The sequence below is a fragment of the Petaurus breviceps genome, unplaced genomic scaffold (assembly GCF_028583685.1).
Source record: "Petaurus breviceps papuanus isolate PSGF00001 unplaced genomic scaffold, PetGlider_PUasm1.0 90897, whole genome shotgun sequence".
In the NCBI taxonomy this organism is placed as follows: Eukaryota; Metazoa; Chordata; class Mammalia; order Diprotodontia; family Petauridae; genus Petaurus; species Petaurus breviceps.
Genome location: NW_027187374.1, coordinates 12,335,171 through 12,357,746, shown reverse-complemented (window position 1 = coordinate 12,357,746; position 22,576 = coordinate 12,335,171). Strand labels below are relative to the sequence as shown.

Here is a 22,576-nt window from a genome sequence, read left to right as displayed (position 1 = left end):
AGAAATTTATTGCTTGTTCTATGTATCTAAAATATTTAATTCACAACACAAAAGTAGGCTTAATGGACTATCTGCTGTTTATGGAAATAATTTTCATGAAGTAGACATGAAAGTTATTAGTCCTCCCCTGAAGTTGCTTTCTTTTTCAAAGATGCTCAGATAATACCTTCCAAGATACTGGAACATACCTAATTGGGGACGCTGGTCTTCTGTTTTGGGAACTGTTGAAGAAGATGGCTGAGTAACTAGGGGAAAAAAAGATAATTATCTATATTTAATGCCTCAGAACTACATCCAGACTTTCTTGTGATAAATTCCTCCACTAAACTCAAATGATAAAAGCCACAGTTGTGAATATTGAGGTACTGAACAATTGCCACATGTCACTAAAGAAAGTACAGAAAAAATATAGGAAGAAATCTATGATGAAGAAGATTTTCTTTATTGCCATATTGCCACCCTGGGAAATCCCTACCTTCAGGTTTTCCTCTACACTTTAATGGCTCCTTCTCATTCTGGAAGGGGTTTCAGTCATTTACCACCTTTCTCTTGCCTTGGCTTCCTTCAGGTTCCACTTCTGTCTTCTAGCCTTCCACATTGTAAGCAAGTGTGTCCCCTCCCTACTACTTTCCATCACTTCTCTATGGAGTGTTTTACCCCATTAAAATATAATCTCCCTTAGAATAGAGACTATTTCACTTGCTTTTAATTGTATCCATAGTGCTTAGCAGAGTTTCTGACATATAATAATTTTTAATCTATCTGCTGTGATATTAAAATATAGAAATTATAGAAAGTAATAGGAAAGAACTTGGGAGGGCATTTTAAAACATGAACAGTCTTGGGAAATATCCAGTCATTTAAATGATTCTACAGACCTGAAGTACAAAGATTCAAATCCATGTAAGAGAAGGAAAAAACCCTACCTTTTGACTGTGTAGGGTGACTATGACTTGTCCAGTTTGATCTTCTGGCTGCTTCGTATGGTAAATCTATAAAGACCAATAAATTATCACCAATATTAACAATGTAAACATTTAAAAATATGTACTATGAATTTGCTTTTTTATAGATGTTTACAAGATTTAGGGATAACAATTCTGGTGTTTCCCCCCAATTATTAAAAAAAATGTATTCTATTTAAAACTTCTTATGTTTATAACAGTTATTTCTAGAAAGAAACTTTCCCAGTTTCACTTCAATTGCCTTTCCCTTGTAATGAAGAAAAACAATTAAGTAAAGACATCAGATACAGTGATCCCATCTGCATCATCTGTATTCTTTTATGTTCTAAAAGCCCTGGTAGTTCCCTACATCTCTCACATGAGGGTGGAGGTATGTTTCATTATCTGTTCAACAGTACCTTCACTAATTTTTCAATTACCTCAAGTTTGGCTCCCTTTTAGTTATCTTTTCATTTTCAATAGTTGATCATTCAACAAGCATTTACTATACTACTATTACAGGTCAGACACTGTGTTAAGTGTTGGAGGTACAAAGAAAGATAAAAGATTATCCTTGCTCTCTAGGAGCTTACAGTCTAATGATGGTACAGCATGCAAAGAATTATATACAATCAAGAGACATGTAAGTGGGAAATTATCAATAGAGAAAAGCATAAATGTTAAGGGTGTCAGGAGAGACTTCTTACATAGAAGGTGAGATTTTAACCTAAAGGAATTCCAGAAACTTCAGCATTCAGGACAGCAAGTGAAAAGGCCCTAAGTCAGGGAATGGAGTATCTTGTGTGAAGAACAGAAAGCATACTTGTGTCCTTGTATTTCAGAATACACATGGGTATGGGGAAGGTGTAAAGTAATAAGACTGGAAAGGTAGGGGTAAGGTTATGAAGGATTTTGAACACCATGCAGAGGACTTTATGTTTGATCCTAGAGGTGAGAGGGAGTCATTAGAGCTCTTATAGAGAGGTAAAATGGTCAGACCTGCATTTTAGGAAGATTTCCTTAACACCTCAGTAGAGAATTGACTAGAACAGGCAGAGACTTACAGCAGGAAGGTCCACCAGCAAGCCATCACAATAGTTTAAGCATATAATGATGAAGGCCTATAAAAGGGTGGTAGCAGTGTCAAAGTAGAGAAAGGGGAATATATATGAGATGTCACAAAGTTCAAATCAGCAATACTTGGCACCTGAATGGATGAGGGCAGGGTGAAAGCAAGGAGTAGAGGACCAGAAAGCATGAATATTAAATGTATCCATTTCAGACTATATTGGTAGAAAAAAATTACTTTGATAAAGGGATAGGGAAATATACATAAAAATTCATTGGAAACTAAACAACATAATCCCAAAGAATGACTGGGTCAAAAAACAAATCATAAAAACAATAAATAATTTCATTAAAGAAAATAACAACATACCAAAATTTATAGCATTTAGCCAAAGCAGTACTAAAGGGAAAATTCTTTATTTCTAAATGTATACATCAATAAAAGAGAAAAAACATGTCAATGAATTTGGAAAGCAACTAAAACTACTAGAAAAAAGAAAAAATTCAAAATCGTCAATCAAGCATCAAATTCAAAATCCTAAAAATAACAAGAGAGATTAACAAAGATGAACGTAAGAAAATCACTGAACTAATAAATAATACTATGAATGGATTTTATGGGGGGAAATTGATAAGCCATTGTTTAATTTGATTTTTAAAAAAAAGAAGAAATCCCAATTAATGGTATCAAAAATGAAGCAATAAAAGCAATTTTAGAAAGTCCAATTATATGCCAGTGAAACTGACAATCTAAGTGGAATTAATGAATACTTTAAAAAATATAAACCACCTAGATTAACAAATGAGGAAATAAAATACTTAAATAACCTTATCTTAGAAAAAGAAAGTGAATAAACCAAGAATGAACTCCCTAAGAAAAAATTCCCAGATGGATTCACAAATGAATTCTGCCAAACACTGATAGAACAATTAACTGAGGTGCATATGGGGTTCAAGGCAGGGAAATGTGAAGTGTCTACTTCAGGGAATATGGTCTAAGAAAGAACTGAGGGTTTGGGGAGAGAGAGTCATGGTGTAGATATAGAGTATGGTTTGGTAAGAGAAAACAGAAAGATAGGTTAAAGTTAAAAGATTATGGTCAGATAAGAGGTTTGGGGAGTCTTAAACATGGAAGCGTTGTATTTGTGGGTCATGGCAAGATCATGTATATAACCAATGTGACTGAAGTGGGGTGGATCAGTAACTCATGGGAAGTGAATAGATTGAAGAACCCAGTGATTAGGGCATTTGAGGGAGAGTCAGTATGTATGTTCAAGTCCCTTAGTATGAAGCAAAAGAGTTAAGGAGGGGAGAACTGTAAGCTAGGTACCAAATTAGTTGAGGAAGGAAGAGGAGTCATTTGGAAGTCTGCAGACAATATCTACCAGGATTTTGATTGGGTATTAGATATGAAAGAGGTAGGTACAGTGAATAGAGTACTGGGCTTGGAATCAGGAAGATTCATCTTTCTGATTTCAAATCTGGTTTCAGACACTTCCTAGCTCTGTGATATCAGGTAAGTTGTTTAACTGAAATAACCAAATAAAAAAAAAACCTATAAAAAGTCTTGGAGTTGACAGGTCATCAGATCATGAATCATTTAAATGTGGGCAGCTAGGTGGCAGAGTGGATAGAGCTCTGGTTCATGTGAAGGGAATTGTGATTTTCATATTAACCAATATGGTATGTGTAATGAATATACTAATAATTAAATTTCTCAAAACTGCCTCTTCTGGTTTATGAGTCAGAAACTTACAATGCTGCTTGAAATGATTAATCAAACCCCTGAAAACACTCTTACAATTACTGTACTCTTGTGCCTGTCTACCCTAAGTGAAGCAAATAAGACCTATTTCTGTCACAAAACTCGTCCTGTGACCCACCAAGCAATGACCACCAAGAACCTAAAATAATACTGTTTACACAGGTCTCCAAAACACCTGTATTGTGGATTCATGGGATTGTCGTGGGAATCCACTCAGGTCCTGGAAATGACTGTCTGTATTCCATCTTTCCCCATCCCTTCCCACTTGTGCTTTATGTATATAATCTCTGCCTTCACTACAGCAAGGTGGAATTCTTATCAGGAGAATACCCAATTTGCAAATGTGTTCCTCATAATGAAATTAATTAATTAAACTGTTACTTGATTACTGGCACTTTGTCTCTGTTCTGCTCTGTTTCATCATTCCCAGGTTAGACATTGCCTAAGTAAAATTCTATTAAAATCCTGAAGTCAGGAGAACCTGGAGTTCATTCAGTCCAGCCTCAGACACTAGCTATGTCACTTACTAGCCCGAGGTAAGTGACTGGGCAAGGCACTTATTCCTGTTTGCCTCAGTTTTTCATCTGTAAAATGAGCTGGAGAAGGAAATTGCAAACCACTCCAGTATCTTTGCCAAGAAAACACCAAATAGGATCACAGACATGACTGAAACAACTCAACATCAGAAGATATGAGTAGTATGGATCTCGAAGGAAGAGAGATCACTAAATGATAGAAGTAGGGGAAGAATCTAGAAATGGAAATGAGTAGACCTAAATCTCTACTACCTTGATCAGTGAGCCAAGAGGAATGAATGAAGGTGCAGCCAGTACTGAAAGTGACCAGATAGGCTGTGCCATCAGGGGGAGCCAAGTTTCAGTGATTGTTAGAAGATAGGAATGGAAGATGAAATGATTTAGAATTAAGGGAAGTTTGTCACCTAGAAAATAGGTATTCCAGAGGTCATAGTAAAAAAGGTAGATGAAATTTGTTTGGAATTTGGGGGTGTTAAGATTGAGGAGAATGGGAATAAGGAATCAGGAGGTGAAGGATAGGAATAGAGTTTGGATGATGATATACAATGGTTCAGAATCACAGGGATGTATATATGACCGAAAAAGAAAATGTCAGACTGTATTTGGAATACTGTCTTTTAGGTGCCATGTTTTAGGGGAAAAATTGATAAGCTGGAGAGTGTCCAAAAGAGTGGAAACCAGCATGGTAAAAGGACTAAAGAAGGATGCCATATGAGGACTGACTGAAGTCACTGATGATTTCCTCAACTTGAAGACCAAGTTGAGGAAAAGACAGGGCATGATCTTTGTCTTTAAAATTATCTTCTTTGTCTTTGTTTTGAACTATCCCATGTGGGAAAAAAATAAGTTGTCTTTGCTAAAGAGAGCAGAGATGGGAAAAATGAGCTGTAGAAAGTTAGTATTCAGTAATTTCTTTTGGCAATTGTATTTCAGTCACAAATGAAAGCATTGGTGATATTAAATTCACTTCCTTTTTGATTGTTTCCCAATATATTATTATTAATGGATTATTCATTAATATATTGTCAGTTACATACATTTTCTTTAAAAATCATCAACTGTCTTAGAAATCAGCGTCCTCCTGATCTTACCTAAGCCACCATCCTTTCCTTCCTTTTACCTCCCTAAGTCTTTCTCACTCCACACCATCATCTTGGGCTTCATCCTTGGGAAGTCAATAACTGAAAGATGACCTTTCATCTCTTCTTGGCCAGAATAAAACCTCCCTGCTTCCTTCATTCAGAGAGGACACCTTTTATTTAGATTGATTGAATTTGTGTTTCAAGCATTTAACACAGTGTCTGGCAAATAGTAAGTGCTTATTAAATGCCTCTCTCTCTCTCTCTCTCTCTCTCTCTCTCTCTCTCTCTCTCTCTCTCTCTCTCATTGCTAAATGCTACATATATTGAATACTTGTTCTTTGGAACATAGTGATTTAAAGTAGGTTTTGAATCTGATATCTTTGAATATTTGTTACTTGGATTTGGTATAAAAAATCAACAAATGTAGAGTGAGTCTATCCATGACTTGTATGCATCATATATATTTCAAATGCATGGTATATCCCATGAATATGAAACAATATCCTAAATGAAGAGGTCACACAGTTCAAATTTTCATACCTGGTCTAGATGCAATTCTTTGTGTGGATTCAGGATATACTGAAGTGTTTGGAAAAATAAAAGTGGCCCCTCCTGAAGACAAAAGGAAAGGTAAAACATGATGTTCTTATTTTTTAAACTATCAAGGTCAGATCTACTTTAAACAGACACAATAGACAAGGATAAATGTGCATCTCCATGAGGCATAAATAGATTCCAAAAGGAAGAAGTTCTGAAATTGTCATATGTTACATTATTTACAAGGTTTTGACTTTATAATTTCCTGACATAGCCATTATCAATAAATGGAATTGGTAGAAACTTTTACAAATTATGCAAACACTTGTAAAACATTATATAGTGTTCTTGATAATTATTTTAAAAGAATTACAAATATTTTATATAAATGCATTAAGGATTAATTCAAGGGGCGGTTAGTGGCACAGTAAATAGAGCACCAACCCTGGAGTCAGGAGGGCCTGAGTTCAAACCCAGCCTCAGACACATAACACAAAAACTAGCCTTGTGACCTTGGGCAAGTCACTTAACCCCAATGGCCCTACCTTTCCCCCTCCAAAAAAGCAAAAAAAAAAAAAATTAATTCAAGTTTCCACCCAAATGTGGACATAATGGGTTTTTTTTTTTTCCTCTTCTGTTTGCTTGATGCTGCAAAGCAAATAAAATAACTTAGGATTCAATAAATAACCAGACTAGAATTTTGTTATATATTGGATATATCCTATATCATGAAATCACAGATGACTTGAAATTATCACTTACCTTACAAAAACTTTAAAGAAAACTTAAAAATTATGAAAACATATGGAAAAAGAAAGGTTTTTTGCCCCAATAGATCTCTCTCTCTCTTTAGGAGGAAAATAGCCATTTCTCATGTGTTTGTGATTTCTAGCCATTAATAGTCTCAAGAGTACTACATACACTTAAAATATCATTTCACCATCTAATAGGTTTCTATTTTTCATTTCATAGAAGCATAGCACTTAAGGTCCTGGAAACAAAGCAAAAAATCAAAATTCAAACAAAAAAATAGCTTATAAATAATGACTTTTTCTTTACCCTAATGACCCATGAAACAAAATGAATTAGGTTTCAGGATATGTATGTGTTCACAAATAAAAATGTGTACTTATTCATGTATATGTTACAGATATATATCTATATCTATATCTATATATATACTATTACAGATTTTCATGTAAAAATATTTTTAGTTTACTTGTTGATTTCTACGATTACTTATATCCTATCAGCTCTCATGGATTCCATTCACAGAATAACCAATTTTATATAGCTTATTGAGTTTAACAGGTAACCTCATTACCAACATTGATATACATATATGTGTATATATAATATATACACACACATATATACACACATTTTGCATATATACAGAACAATATACTCAAACTGCACATACAAATAAATTGAAGGATAAAGAATTAGTTAACAGGGAGCATGGTGTAAAAAATTCATTGGAGTTTTGTTGAACTAAGATATATAAGATAATAGTGTGTCAACAATACATTGTGCATTTGGTCAGAGATGAATTGTTCAATAATACCAAACATCTCTTAAAATGACATGTTTTAAAATTGTCATTTGCAATTGGGAGAAATCAAAAGAAAAAATAGAATACCAACTTAGTCCATCTAATGATCCTTTTAGAAAAAAGAGGATATGGGAAGAGGGAAGTGGTAACTGATTTCTAAAAGTAAATTTTAAATGTTTCAGACATGCTTTTCATTATAGCACATAGAGTAAGTCTATATATACCTTGATCATTATCCAGCATTTCTGACTTAAGAATAATTCTGCATTTCTAGTTAAAATAATCTTTTGATCAAGACTAATCATTTCATGCACCTACTTCCCTCCATCTCTCCCCCACCCCTGAAAGGCACTTAGAAAGTTTAAAAGACTTTTTCTTCATTCAGATATATGTTAAGATGTCTCTTATCATTGGAGAAGAACCTGGTCTCCATTCATCAAGGAAAAGCATAACCCCAAAACTGCTGTCTTTGCTACACAGACAGAGCAATTACTCTTTTTTTAAAGCAGTCAACAAGAGTCCTGTACTTAAAAAAAAAATAGGATATTTTTGAGAGATGGGCACAAGACCAGCATTACCTGTGTTTCTAGCATGCATTAACCGTGGAGAGTTTTGTAAGGCCTTATCAACATCATCTGAAGTCAAATGTGGAAGAGGAGCTATAAGACAAAAAAAAAGTAATGATGAAATGGAAAAAAAATTGAGAATTATCTTTTAAAAATTGATTTTTTTCTTTGTGTTTGGATGTTAGTTTCAGGGACATGTCCTATTTCTTGTTCTTATGTTGTTGATGTTGTTTAGTCCATGGAATTTTTCTTCGTGAGGCTACTGGAGTAATTTGCTACTTCCTTTTCCAATTTTATGCAGGCAGTGGTTAAGTGACTCACCAAGGGTCACATAGCTAGTAAGTGTCTGAACTTTGAACTATGGTCTTTCTGGTCTTTCTGACTCCAGGCCCAGTGCTCTTATTCACTGTGCCTGTTACTATGTTAAAACTACCTTAATCCAAGGAATAAACAAATCTGATCATAGGCAAAGCAATTATGAAGAAACAATGGTGCTGCACTATCAGTATTTTTCCCCCTTTAAATCTGTTTCTACTTTTAAAATTAAAAGTCTCAATCTATTAATCTTTTGATCACTAATTTGATGCTTTTTTTACTTGTTATTTAAGTAAATCTAAATTCCATGATTTTTAATTCTGTCAATAATTTGTGCTTCAGATATAAGCCAAATGGGAGTACCATTTACCTATTGAGTAGAAAAATACCCAGATTCTAACCACATATGAATGTTTTCCTTACACATTGCTTGTATTCTGATTTTTAGATTTTTGAATTCTGAACTATGTGGTGGCACCACAGCATAAGAAAAGGAGCCCCATGTCTGTAGTGAGAAAACCTAGATTCTAGATCTAGTTCTATCACTTACCAGTAAGGTGACTTTAGCCAAGTCACTTCACCGTTATGGGACTCAATTTCCTCATCTGTAAAATAAGAAGGTTGGATTGGATCTCTAAAGTCTCTTCTAGTTCTAAATCCATAATTCAATGATGAAGAGCAATTTCATCCACATTTGAGGTTTTGGGGCAATGGACCTTGGTTCAAAGACTGTCTGTCCCACTTACTACCTTTCTCATCATAGATGACTCACTAAAATTCTTTAGGCTTCAGTTATTCATCTGTGAAATGTAGATGCTAAATCTCCCCTAAGGTCTTTTCAAATTTTAAATATATGGTTCGAACCGTGTTACTGTTATCTTGTCATTGCAATGTTCACTAAATATTATTTTGCTATCCTAAGATAGTAGCATTTTAAACAGATACTCTTCAAATAAGAAATCAGAAGTAGGTTACATCAGGAATATAATGTAAATCATGCTTTTTTTTTGGAGTTTTGTCCCAAAGAAGGAAATTGTCTTACTCTCTCTGAGGTAGTGAAGATGGGAGAGAAGGATATCAGCATTATAACTTGGAGTGAGTCTTTGGAAATCATCTTTGGTCATCTTACACAGATCCTTCCCATCTATGTTCTGGAATAGCAAGATGTCAACATCTGGAAGACCATATTCTTTTACTGCCCATTCTAGCCATTGCCGGACATGGTCTGTGCTCCATAATGTAGGATCTGAAAAGTTCAGCAAAGTAAATGCCATGAACTAATTGTTATTTGAACTTAAGTCCTAGGCTTTCCACCCAGCATAATCCTGGCTAGTTTTCCCCACTGCACATCTTGGGAAGGCCCCAAGAAAGAAAATTAATTTTAAGTTTAAAAAAAACTATCATTAAGACATCAGAGGGAGGAGCCAAGATGGCAATGTAGAAGAATAAAACTCTATGAGCTCCCCCCATAACCACCTTAAATACCCATAAAATATGACTCCAAACAAACGTTAGAGCTTCAGAACCCACAAAGTGACAGAGAGAAACAAATCTCCCACTGAAGGCAGCCTGGGAGGTGGACAGACAGGCAGGTTCATCTCAGTGTGCTCACTGTGTAATCCCATGGTTTTAGCCCCAGGGCTGCAGTGAACTTTGGGAGAGGAGATCACCAGCAGCAGTGGTGGTTTCCAGAATTATCAACCCATAAATGCCAAAGAAAAAGTAAAAGGTCAGTGTGGAACTCTGTTGGAACTGGGGGAGAAGGAGGAGCACAGTCTGGCCTCTGCCCCCTGGGTGAAAAGGCTAGAAGCAGCAGATGTGCTGTGGCTGTGAAGCCACCTCCACATGGCTGCTTCAGAGCCCTTGGCCTGCAGATCATAAGGGGTCCAAGCAAACATTCAGAGGGTAATCACTCTTGCTTTAACCTGCCTGGATCTGGATCGCAGTCCTGGATGGTGGTCCTGAGGTGTGTGACCAGTGAGCCAGAGCTTGTGGGGGCTGCAGAGACAATGCCTCCCTAATAGCTCCAGCAGCTGTGAAAACCCCAGCAAATTGGGACAAAGCTCCCGTCCGGAAGCAGAATTCTACTGTGGCAAAGAGCTCAAAAGTCAAGTAATTGAGTGGCAACCTGAGCAAGAAAAGGAAGCAAAGCAAGCACAGCCATCCAACTTTAGATTCCTTTTTGGGGACAAAAAGAATCAAAGCATGGAAGAGGAGGAAGACAACAAAGTCAGAACTCCTGCACCAAAAGCTTCCAAGAAAAATATGAATTGGGTCCAGGCCATGGAGGAGCTCAAGAAGGATTTTGAAAATCAAGTAAGAGAAGTGGAGGAAAAATTGGGAAAAGAAATGAGAATGATGCAAGAAAATCATGAAAAGAGAGTCAACAGCCTGAATGAAGAAAATAACACCTTTAAAAATAGATTAACTCAAATGGCAAAAGAGGCCCAAAAAGGCAATAAGGAGAAGAATGCCTTAAAAAGTCAAATTTTACAGATGGAAAAAGAATTACAAAAGCTCAATAAAGAGAATAATTCCTTCAGAATTAGACTGGAGCAATTGGAAGCTAATGAGTTTATGAGAAATCAAGATACTATAAAATAGATCCAAAATGATGAAAAGAATAGATGGCAATGTGAAATATCTCATTGGAAAAACCACTGCCCTGGAAAATAGATCCAGGAGAGATAATTTAAAAATTAATGGACTACATGAAAGCCATGATCACAAAAGGAAACTAGAAATCATCCTTCAAGAAATTCTCAAGGAAAATTGCCCTGATATTTTAGAACCAGAGAGCAAAATAGAAATTGAAAGAATCCATCTATCACCTCTTGAAAAATATCCCAAGGGTGGCTAGGTGGCACAGTGAATAGAGCACCAGCCCTGGAGTCAGGAGAACCTGAGTTCAAATATGGCCTCAGACACTTGACACACTTACTAGCCGTGTGACTTTGGGCAAGTCACTTAACCCCAATTGCCCTCCAAAAAGCAAAATTTAAAAAACAAAAAATATCCCAAAAAGAAAACTCCTAGGAATATTATAACCAGGTTCCAGAGTTTCCAGATCAAAGAGAAAATATTACAAGCAGGCAAGAAGAAATGATTTGAATATTATGGAAACCCAATCAGGATAACACAGGATCTAGCAGCTTCTACATTAAGGGATCGAAGGGCTTGGAATATGATATTCCAGAGGTCAAAAGAGCTGGGATTAAAACCAAGAATCACCTACCCAGCAAAACTGAGTATCATGTTTCAAGGGAAAATATGGTCATTCAATGAAATTGAGAACTTTCAAGCATTCTTTTTTTTTTTTTTTTTTGCTTTTGTTTTGGAGGGAGGATGGTAGGGCAATTGGGGATAAGTGATTTTGCCCAAGGTCACACAGCTAGTTTGTGTGTGTGTGTGAAGTGTCTGAGGCCGGATTTGAACTCAGGTCCTCCTGACTCCAGGGCCAGTGCTCTATTTACTGTACCACCTAGCTGCCCTCTTGCAAGCATTCTTGATGAAAAAACCAGAGCTGAACAGAAAATTTGACATTCAGATAGATACAAGAAGCAAGAGAAGCGTGAGAAGGTAAAGAGGGAAAAGACACCATCAGGACCTTATCAAAGTTGTCTATTTACATGCCTATGCGGAAAAATGATCATTGTAACCGATGAAACTTTTCTCAGCATGAGGATACTTAGAGGTGTGTGTGTATGTGTATCAATACATACATAGATATGTCTATATAGGAGGGCATATGTGCACATGAATACATATGTGAGTGTGTCTATATATGTGTACAGGCATACATTGACAGGGCACAGGATCAATTAAATAGGAAGGGAATTGATGTTTAAAAGGTGAAATTGAGAGGTGAAAGAGGAACAAATGAGAGGAGATGGGGAGAGACAGAATGGGGTAAACTATCTCATATAGAAGAGGCGAGGGAAAACTGTTACAATGGAGGGGAAGAACAGGAAGGCAAAAGGGAATAGGTCAACCTTACTCTCATTGAATTTGGCTTGAGGAGGGAATGACATATATACTAAATTGGGTATCTTGCCCTACAGGAGAGTAGGGGGGAAGGGGATGAGAGGGGGGATGATGGAAGGGAGGGCAGGTTTGGGGGAGGGTAGTTTGAAGCACACACTTTTGAAAAGGGACAGGGTCAAAGTAGAGAATAGAACAAGTGGGGGGTGGGATAAGATGGAAGGAAATATAGTCAGTCTTTCACAATATGTCCTCTATGGAAATGTTTTGCATAGCTACACAGTCACAACCTATATTGAATTGCTTATCTTCCCTGTAAGGGTGAATGATAAGGGAGGAAAGGAAAGAATCTGGAATTCAAAGTTGTAAAATCAAATTAAATATATATATATAATATATATATAAAATTTTGAAAAATAAATAAACAGGTAGAGCTGAGAAAAAAGAATTCAGAGGTTGCAACATAAAAATTATTTGCAGGTTTTGAATTATTCATATAACTACTTCATACCACTGTCATAGATAACTAAAACTTTATGACAGTGATATAATTTTAATTATTTAAACAATTAGTAGCATAAATATGCATCATATTTTTGCTAAACTTATTAATAAATTTATATAAAAACCTACTCTGAAAATACGAGTGAATATACAGATTCTAAAGTCTTCAACAGTAGAACAAAAAAAACAAAACATTGCAAGTCTCTCTTATGTAAAAGATTGTTAATGCTTACCAACAGAATTTAAATGAATGTGGAAGAATACAAAATTCCTGAACTATACAATGGAATACAAGGTTTGGTCCAGTTACGTGATGCTAGTGTTTGGAGTGGGGGGGTGCAGTGAGTGTGTTGTTGTTATTTGGGCTTTCCTTGGGAGTAGGTGGAATAGAGTTTCCTATTTATAGCCCTGAACCTGAAGCATCTATGCTGCTATTAGGCACTTCCACATTCTCCAGTTATAGAACACATCTGAGGCTATTGAAGGCATTTTACAGGATGTAAGCAATATGGACCTGCTCCATTGCCATACCAGGCAAAATAATTCCTACTCCTCAAAGTGAAGGAACAATAGGATGTTCCACCTAGGAAAAAGGACTCCTCAATTTAAATAGAAACAGTGAAGCTAAGACAAAACACGAACTTCAGAGGGTAGTAGATTTGGAATTGGAAGGAACTTTCAACTCCCTCATTTTACAGAGGAGGAAATCGAGGTCCAGAGAGGTTGGGTGACTTGCCCAGGGTTGTGTAGCTGGTTATATAGTTAAGGCAGCCTTTGGACCCACCTTTTAGTAATTCCAGGTCTAGCACTTAAGCTACTATACCATGCGGCCTTTTACTAGATCACTTTGAGATGAGATGTTTCCCCGAGTTGACATCTAAGATTGCCACTAACTTCCAATCAGTAATGGACTTTCTGAAACCTGAAGGAGGAGACAGGTCTAGTTTTTAGTCCCAATTCTGCTACTGTTTGATACTGGGAAATTCACTTAATCTATGTCTCAGACTTATCAGTAGTAAAATGCAATAGATCAGACGATCCTTAAGATCTTTTCTTGATACAATTTTCTATGATCTTGATGAGAAACCAAGGTTATAGTATACATATACCATAACATTCTCTCTCTCTCTCTCTCTCTCTCTCTCTCTCTCTCTCTCTCTCTCTCTCTCTCTCTCTCTCTCATTCTTTTTTTTTTGGAGGGGGGAAGGTAGGACAATTGGGGTTAAGTGACTTGCCTAAGGTCACATGGCTAGTTTTTGTCTGTGTGTTAAGTGTCTGGAGCCAGATTTGAACTCAGGTCCTCCTGACTCCATATATACATATATATATATATATATATACATACATATATGTATATGTATGTGTGCATGTAGAAGTATACATATACATATACACATATCTCTTCTGAATATCCCATACCTTCTCCACACTTTCTTTCTTAACTGTGGTCTTTGTCTCTTTACTGGGAAAAAAAAATGAAGCTATTTGATATGAGTATCCTCCTCTTTATCTCAAAGACTCTTGAAATCTCTGCTCATTCTGTATCCTTTCTCCTTATCCAAGAGGTGGCCTTTCTTACCAAGGCCAACTCCTCTATTTATGCACTTGATCTCATCCCTTTCCCATTTCTCTGGAAGATCATATCTTTAATCATCCCCCCCACATCACGAATGTTTAACCCCTCCATAGTAACTGATATCTTTCCTACTGCAGTAAAACATGCTTTATTACCTATGCTAAAAAATTTTTAAAGCCTTTCAGCAGATCCTACCATTACCTCAAGCTATTACCTTTTATCTCCCCTATTTTCTTAGCCAAACTCCTTGATGAGGTTGTTTATACTTGATACCTCTTTTGCTTCCTCTTACTTATTCCTTAAACTTTACAATCCAGCTTTTGAGCTCACCACTCCACTAAATTATCGATATGCAATTACCAGTAATCTCTCAATTGCTAAATCTTATGGTCTTCTCCAGGTCCTTATCATTCTTGCTCTACATGCTACATTTGACACTATTAGTCATCATTTCTTCTTGGATCCTCTCTTCTCTAGGTTTTCATGACGTTACTGTCTTGCATTTTTTCTCTTATCTGTCTGACTGTTCCTTCTCAGTAACATATACTACTTCATCATCCATAACATAGACATTAACTGTTATTATTCCCTGGGGTTCTGTCATAGGCCCCATGACTATCTTTTTTGTAACATAGTCATTTGCATATTATGCCCCTCATTAGACCGAACACTTTGCTGTTCTTCCCCCTCTTTCTTTGTATCCCCAGTACTGAGCACAGCACCTGGTACGCAGTCAGAGCTTAATAAATGTTTTATGCCTCACTTGATATTAATGAACAGAGGACCACTGAACAGAGTTACTGGATTATGAGTTAGATTAAGTCTCCCAATTTTACTAATTGTATAAATTTGCCTTTCTTATAGGTGTAATGTAATGACAAGGAAAGGCAACTTCCCAAGGTTCAAAATACCAGCATAGGTGCTCTCCATTTTATTCAGTGTCGAATTAAGAACAGAGAAGGTCAAAATATGACATCATTCAAAAATACAGCATTTGCTAAGTGCGATTAAATAATTTCCAAGTACTACCCCACCCCAGGACCTTCCATTCATTCAATCAATTACAAAGTCCCTGTTCTAAATACTACTCCACCCCTAGGCTGTACCTTCATTTAGTCCATCACAAAACCCCTCTTCTCAAATGGAGATTAGTTTCCAATCTAAGTAAAGTACATTCATTTGTTCAACCATAGAACACAGAAAGGTCAAAAGTTCCCCACCCCTGGATCACAATTGAATCTACCCCAGAGTTACATCAAGTTTAAGCACAGCACTTAATACCCAAATGGAGGTCTTTTCTTAACTTGACAGGAGGCAAGTTCTCAGCAATCTTAGTTCCTGGGGAGACAAGGCTTAGCAAGGCCACAAGATACATTGCCAGTCCCTTCATTAATTCATCCTCTGTCTGTAGAACTGTCCTAGAATCCCTGAAAACATTAGCAAAACCCTCTCCCAGGATTTCTGTAAACATGCAACAGGAAAATCCTTCTTCAGGGCTTCTGAACCAACAGAAAGACCCCTGCAACAACAGCACTGTCCTTCACCAGTGGACAGTATTCACTCTGTCTGCAGGACAGTCTCCAGACCCCTGCAACAACAGCACTGTCCTTCACCAGTGGACAGTATTCACTCTCTGTCTGCAGGACAGTCTCAGTAGCTCTGAACCAACAGCCATGTTCCAGGACTTCTTCAACAGGACTGTCTTTCACCAGTGGACAAATCTGGCAAAACGACATCAAAACAGACAGACAAAGTACCAGCAAAACAGCCATGTCTCCTCAGTCCTTGGCAGCTCAGGAGGCAGGTCTCAAAAGTCCAGGGCAATTCAAAGCAGCCCTCAGCAATGCTCTCAGTCTCTCTCTGCCTCCACGAGGGTGCTGCTTCCAAAAAGTTCTTCTGCCTCTCTCTTGTCTCTCTAAATTTATGTCACCAGCTCCTCCCAGTTCTTGCCTCTCTTTTCAAGTCAACAAGTCCATCCCACAGGTGGGATTAACAAGCTCTGGGTTTTAACACAATCAATTTGAAAACCAAGCCAATACAGGGGAATCTTTATATTCAATTACTATCACAATAGGTAAATGGCCCTTAGCAATAAAAGAAAAAAACTTTGAAAGTACCATATCAAAATCTTCCTTAAGTGTCCCTTATTATTTCTTATTTGCCAGGCACTAGTCAACCATGATCTACTATAAAAGACACAAGTACATCTGTGCAAATTGGATTCTAGATTTCCTTTTTTTTTTTGGAGGAGGAAAGGCAAGGCAATTGGGGTTAAGTGACTTCTCCAAGGTCACACAGCTAGTAAGTGTGTCAAACATCTGAAGTCAGATTTGAACTCGAGTCCTCCTGACTCCAGGTCTGGTGCTATATGGATTCTATATTTTCAATTAATGGTGCTGATAGAAAAAGTAATTTGGAAGTATACAATGTAGAAAATGGGTTTGAAATAAACTAGTCACTGTGAATTTATACTTAGCAAACATCACAAATTCACATTAATAATCAGTTACATTTCATAACCACTAATTTCTCCTTCTCTGTTGCCACTACAACACTACAGATTTGACTGTCTCTTTTTTATTAGCTTTCACTTTTATCAATTAATCAACTACTTGATAAGTTGAGTGTCTACTGTGTATAAGGTCCTGCTAGGTACTCTAAGAGATATCTGGGGAGAATAAAAACACCTGCCTGCAAGATCTAATAAGATAACATTTGTAGAACACTTAGCACCGTGCATGGAACAGAGTAGCTGCTAAATAAATGCTAGTTTTCATTATTATTATTAATGTTATTATTAGTATAGGACTTTGCACACAGTAAGCACTTTAATTCTTCACTCATTTACAATAACTTGGACTCAGAAGTGAACATGAAAAAAATTTTCAATGTTTCTAGCTCTTCCTTAACATAAAAATTCATCTTTCTAACACCACTATTCTCCCAGAAATGTTACATTGCACCCTAAGGTTTTAGAATCTCCTGAGAGAATTAAGATTTTTTAATTTTTTTTTTTTTTGCTTTTTTGAGGGGGGAAATGCAGGGCAATTGGGGTTAAGTGACTTGCTCAAGGTCACATGACTAGTAAGTGCTAAGTGTCTGAGGTCAGATTTTAATTCAGTAAGTCCTCCTGACTCCAGGACCAGTGCTCTATTCACTGAACCACCTAGCTTCCCCCTTCAAAAATGTTTAAAAAACTCTCAAGTGCAATTGAAACATGGAGGGGGGGGGGGGGGCAGAGCCAAGATGGCGGAGTAGAAGCACGACCTCCCCACAGCTCCGGCTTTCACCTTCCCCAATCCATATAAAAAGGGGACTCGAAATAAACTTTGGAGCTGCAGAACCCACAAAATGACATAGAGAAGCTAACCTCCCGCTGAGGACAGCCCAGCAGGCCACAGGAATCCAGCACACCACTCTGGGAGCCCAGCCCAGCCCCATGCCAAGGCCTTAGCCCCAGGGCGGGCCTGACCAGCCGCCAGCCGGAGGGACTCCAGATCAGCTGCAGCTGAGGCCTTTTCCAGATTTATCAACACATAGATGCAAAACACAAAGTGAGAGGTCAGTACAGTCTGGACTTTGGGACCCAGTAAGTGGGAGTGCATGGCTTTTGCCCCCAGGGTGATTAGCCTCTGAGGCACCAGCATAGCCAGCCAGTCAGCCAGCGCCATGTGGTGGCTTCAGCTCCTGGCCTGCAGAGAGTTTTGGGGGACCAAGCACCAATCTGAGGGGTAATTGCTCTTGCTTTAACCTTCTTGGATCTGGATTACAGTCTAGGGTGGAGGTCCTGGGGTGTGTGTCCAGCTTGCCAGAGAGAGTGGAGACTTCAGAGAGGGCACCCATCTAATACCTCCGGCAACTGAGAAAACCCCAGTGTTTGGGACAAAAGCTCCCCTGTCTGGTGGCAGAGTCCTACTGTGGCAAAAAGCCCAGGGGTCAAGTGACTGAGGGGCGACATGACCAGGCAAAGGAAACAAAGCAGACAGAAGTTCCAACATTACACTCCTATTTTGGGGACAAAAAGAAACAAAGCATGGAAGGGGAGGAAAACAGTGAAGTCAGAACTCCTGCACCAAAAGCTTCAAAGGAAAATATGAGCTGGTTATAGGCCATAGAGGATCTTAAGAAGCAGATAAGAGAAGTGGAGGAAAAATTGGGAAGAGAAATGAGAACAATGCAAGAAAATTATGAAATGAGAGTCAACAGCATGACTGAGGAAAATAATACCTTAAAAAACAGACTGACTCAAATGGCAAAAGAGGCTCAAAAAGGCAATGAGAAGAATGCCTTAAAAAGCTTAATTTGCCCGATGGAAAAAGAATCTCAAAAGCTCACTGAGGAGAATCATTGCTTCAGAATTAGACTGGAGCAAATGGAAGCTAATGACTTTATGAGAAATCAAGATGCTGTTAAACAGATCCAAACAAATGAAAGAATAGAAGTCAATGAGAAATATCTCATGGGAAAAACCACTGACCTGGAAAATAGATCCAGGAGAGATAATTTAAAAATTATTGGACTACCTGAAAGCTATGATCAAAGTAAGAACCTAGAAATCGTCCTCCAGGAAGTTTTCAAAAAAACTGCCCTGATGTTTTAGAACCAGAGGGCAAAATAGAGGTTGGAAGAATCCACCGATCACCTCCTGTAAAACATCCCCAAAAGAAAACTCTTAGGAATATTATAGCCAGGTTTCAGAATTCCCAGATTAAGGAGAGACTATTACAAGCAGCCAGGAAGAAACAATTTGAATATTGTGAAAACACAATCAGCATAACCCAGGATCTGGCAGCTTCTATACTGAGAGATCGAAGGGCTTGGAATGTGACATTCCGGAGGGCAAAGGAGCTGAGATTAAAACCAAGAGTCACCTACCCAGCAAAACTGAGTATCATGTTTCAGGGGAAAATATGGTCATTCAGTGGAATACAGGACTTTCAAGCATTCTTCATGAAACAACCAGAGTTGAATAGAAAATTTGACATTCAGATTCAAGAAGCAAGAGAAGCATGAGAAGGCAAACAGGGAAAAGAAATCATAAGGAACTTATCAAAGTTGAACTATTAACATTCCTACATGGAAAAACAATAATTGTAACTTATGAAACTTTTCTCAGTAGTTGAAGGGAATAGAAATATATATATATATATATATATATATATATATATATATATATATATGTCTATATATGAGGGTATATGGGCATATGGATATATATGTGAATGTGTGTATATATGTTTACAGGTATACATAGACAGAGGGCACAGAACCAATTTAACAATTAAAAGGTGAAAGAGGTGAGAGAGGAATATAATGAGAGGAGATGGGGAGAGACAGATTGGGGTAAACTATCTCATACAGAAGAGGCAAGGGAAAATGGTTATAATGGAGGGAAAGAAAAGGAAGGCAAAAGGGAATGGGTCAACATTATTCCCATTGAATTTGGCTTGAGGATGGAATGAAATACACACTAAATAGGGTATCTCACCCTCCAGGAGAGCAGGGGGGAAAGGGATGACAGGGGGGGGATGATGGAAGGGAGGGCAGGCTGCGGAGAAGGGAATTTGGAAGCACCCACTTTTGAAAAGGGATGGGATCAAAGTAGAGAATAGAACAAGTGGGAGGTGGGATAGGAGGGAGGGAAATATAGTCAGTCTTTTACAATTTATCTACTCCGTTATTGTTTTGCATTAGCCACACATGTACAACCTATACTGAACTGTTTATCTTCCCAGTAAGGGTGGGTGACAAGGAAGGAAGGCAATAAATCTGAAATTCAAAGTTTTAAAATCAAATATTCAAATATATATATATATATATATATATATATGCTTGTGTGTGTGTGTATACTATTATTAGTAGTATTTTACATGTAATTGGGAAATAAGATATACAGGCACTGAGGCATAGAGATCCATTGGAAAAGTTGAAAGGGGTATGGGAGAAAATATGGGAGAAAAAAATTTAAAAAATAATTGTTTTTTTTCTTTCTTTTCCTGCTAGTGAGGGAATTAGAATAGTAAGTGGTAATTGGAATTGAGTGAACCATCTTGTGATTCAATTCTGGAGCTAGATCAATTCCCTTCCTATACAATTATGGGTCTAATCCAGTTTCTGTTTTGTGAGAAAACTATTCAGTTCTGGGAATTGTGAGAAAACCTTATTGCACTGTTTGAACCTAGCCCCAAGTGGCTAGGAACCTGGACCACCTCTACCTGCTACCTTAAAGACCCTTAACTAAGGACCTGGGTTATGCTAACCAGAAATCCAGTCGGATCTGAAGACTGATGCAAGGAATTTTGTTATAATTATACATCTCAAGTAATCCATATGTCTTGTCTGAAAACTGGCCCCATATTGATCAATCAGTTATTGTTTCCATGTTCCTTTGATTGAATATAGACACTTGGGGAGAATGAGACATATCTTTTCCTGATTTCAGGGAACTGTGCCTATTCATTCTCCCCCTCCCAGCCTGGAAAGTCCCTAATCTTTCCTCCATTAGAAATCAGATTACCTCATTTTGTATCCTGTTTAATTGTTTTCTTTTAATTAACTGATCTTATTTGATCATTTTTAATGTCTAAAAATCTGTCTTCCTCTGAATTTAGAGTCCACTACCAAAGCTGAGGGGCTTAGTCCTGATTTGTTAGGCAATTGGCATGCATTGCTTAATAAACTGATATGCTCGGAAACTCAAAAAAAAAAAAAAAAAAGAAAGATGAAGGGTGGACATATGTAGGTTGCAGCATATTTCCAAAGATGAACTCCATGCAAAAAAATAAAGCCATAAGGGTTATTATCATCTAAGAAATGGGCAGGTCTCACAGAATTGTGAGGGATAACAGATGGACAGACTGAGTCCTATACTAGTAGAGCTAGAAGAAATGACCAAGCACATTAAATGTGTCCTCTGCGAACAACATATGCTTTTAATAACATATTCAAGAATCAAATAGGATGAAAAAATATAGATGTATCAATGAGATCACACATCTCTTTAAATATTGAATTGTCCCCAATTACCTATATATTGATATGTCACTTTCTCCAGAAAAAAAGGAGAGTAGAAGACCTCAGGCATATATTTCCCATATTCTACAGAATAAGAGATCATTACCTAATGGAGTAATTTGGAATATTAGGAGATGTCATATAAGTGCTATTCAATTGCTAGATGCATTAGAATGTGCCGGATGGGACATACCATTCAGTATTGTAACCTTAAGTGAAAGTAAGTCTGCTTTAAGAAATGATATTTTAGGGGTGGCTAGGTGGTACAGTGAATACAGTACCAGCTCTGGAGTCAGGAGGACCTGAGTTCAAATGTGGCCCCAGACATTTGACACACTTACTAGCCATGGACCTTAAGCAAGTCACTTAGCCCCAATTGCCCTACCCTCCCCCCTCAAAAAAAATTATCTTCTAGTTTGCACTGGGCTAATCCAAAAGGAAGCGCTTCTTCAGGACACTTCATTTGGTGAAGAGTTGGCAAAGCTATACTTCCACTGATCAATTGCCATGTCAAGGAAGATCATCTTGAGATCCTGCATAACTGTATGCAATGACTGGGCATTCTCTGAAATGTTTAGCAGTGGTCCCCAAATTCCTACTTTGACAATATTCAGGACTACTTTAAAAAGCTGCAAGAAAGTACTAAAAGCACTAAAAAAAATTGCTAAAAGATATCTAGATAAGTCATTGGCTACTTGGATTGTGAAGAGAACAAGGAATGAACAAAGGTTAGAATTAAAATGAGTATATTCCAATGAAGCAATGAATAACTTTTTGAAGGTGAGGGAGTTTCAGTAAAACTGTGTAGGTCACTTATGAATTATGTGAGAAAAATATTTCATACTTAAGAAAAAGTATGTGCTTTCAGTATATACTTCAGTATGAGCTCTGTCTGCTTTCATGTAATTGAAGAAATGACTAAAGAACTAACATTCCAACTTGATAGTACAATGTTCTTTGGATTTGAAGAATAACAGCTCACAATTTCTGCAGTTGTGGAATGTTTTAGTCTACTGTAGAGCTGGAGCATTGGAATATTTTAAACAAGATTTCCCCAACACCCTGGCTTTGCAGGGAAAACCATCTCAGTTTAGTGAAGGAGCAACTGGCTAGCGGACATGCTCTGCCACAAC

The 22,576-nt window shown here is 37.4% G+C and overlaps 2 protein-coding genes across 4 annotated transcripts in view; one reads left to right on the top strand and one right to left on the bottom strand.

Moving 5' to 3' along the window:
- Nucleotides 1–5,693, top strand: part of KCNJ15 (potassium inwardly rectifying channel subfamily J member 15) — a 108,164-nt gene extending 102,471 nt beyond the window's left edge. The window contains exon 4 of the transcript XR_011165839.1: nt 3,940–5,693. The gene's annotated coding sequence lies outside the window, so the exon portion shown is untranslated. The remainder of the gene's footprint in view (nt 1–3,939) is intronic.
- Nucleotides 1–22,576, bottom strand: part of ERG (ETS transcription factor ERG) — a 172,831-nt gene that overhangs the window by 7,236 nt on the left and 143,019 nt on the right. For all 3 annotated transcript variants that reach the window (XM_069075014.1, XM_069075012.1, XM_069075013.1), the window contains exons 4-8: nt 9,411–9,614; nt 8,066–8,146; nt 5,936–6,007; nt 927–992; nt 189–245 (exon numbers count right to left, since the gene is read on the bottom strand). In XM_069075014.1, coding sequence (XP_068931115.1) covers nt 189–245; nt 927–992; nt 5,936–6,007; nt 8,066–8,146; nt 9,411–9,614 — 480 coding nt within the window. The remainder of the gene's footprint in view (nt 1–188; nt 246–926; nt 993–5,935; nt 6,008–8,065; nt 8,147–9,410; nt 9,615–22,576) is intronic.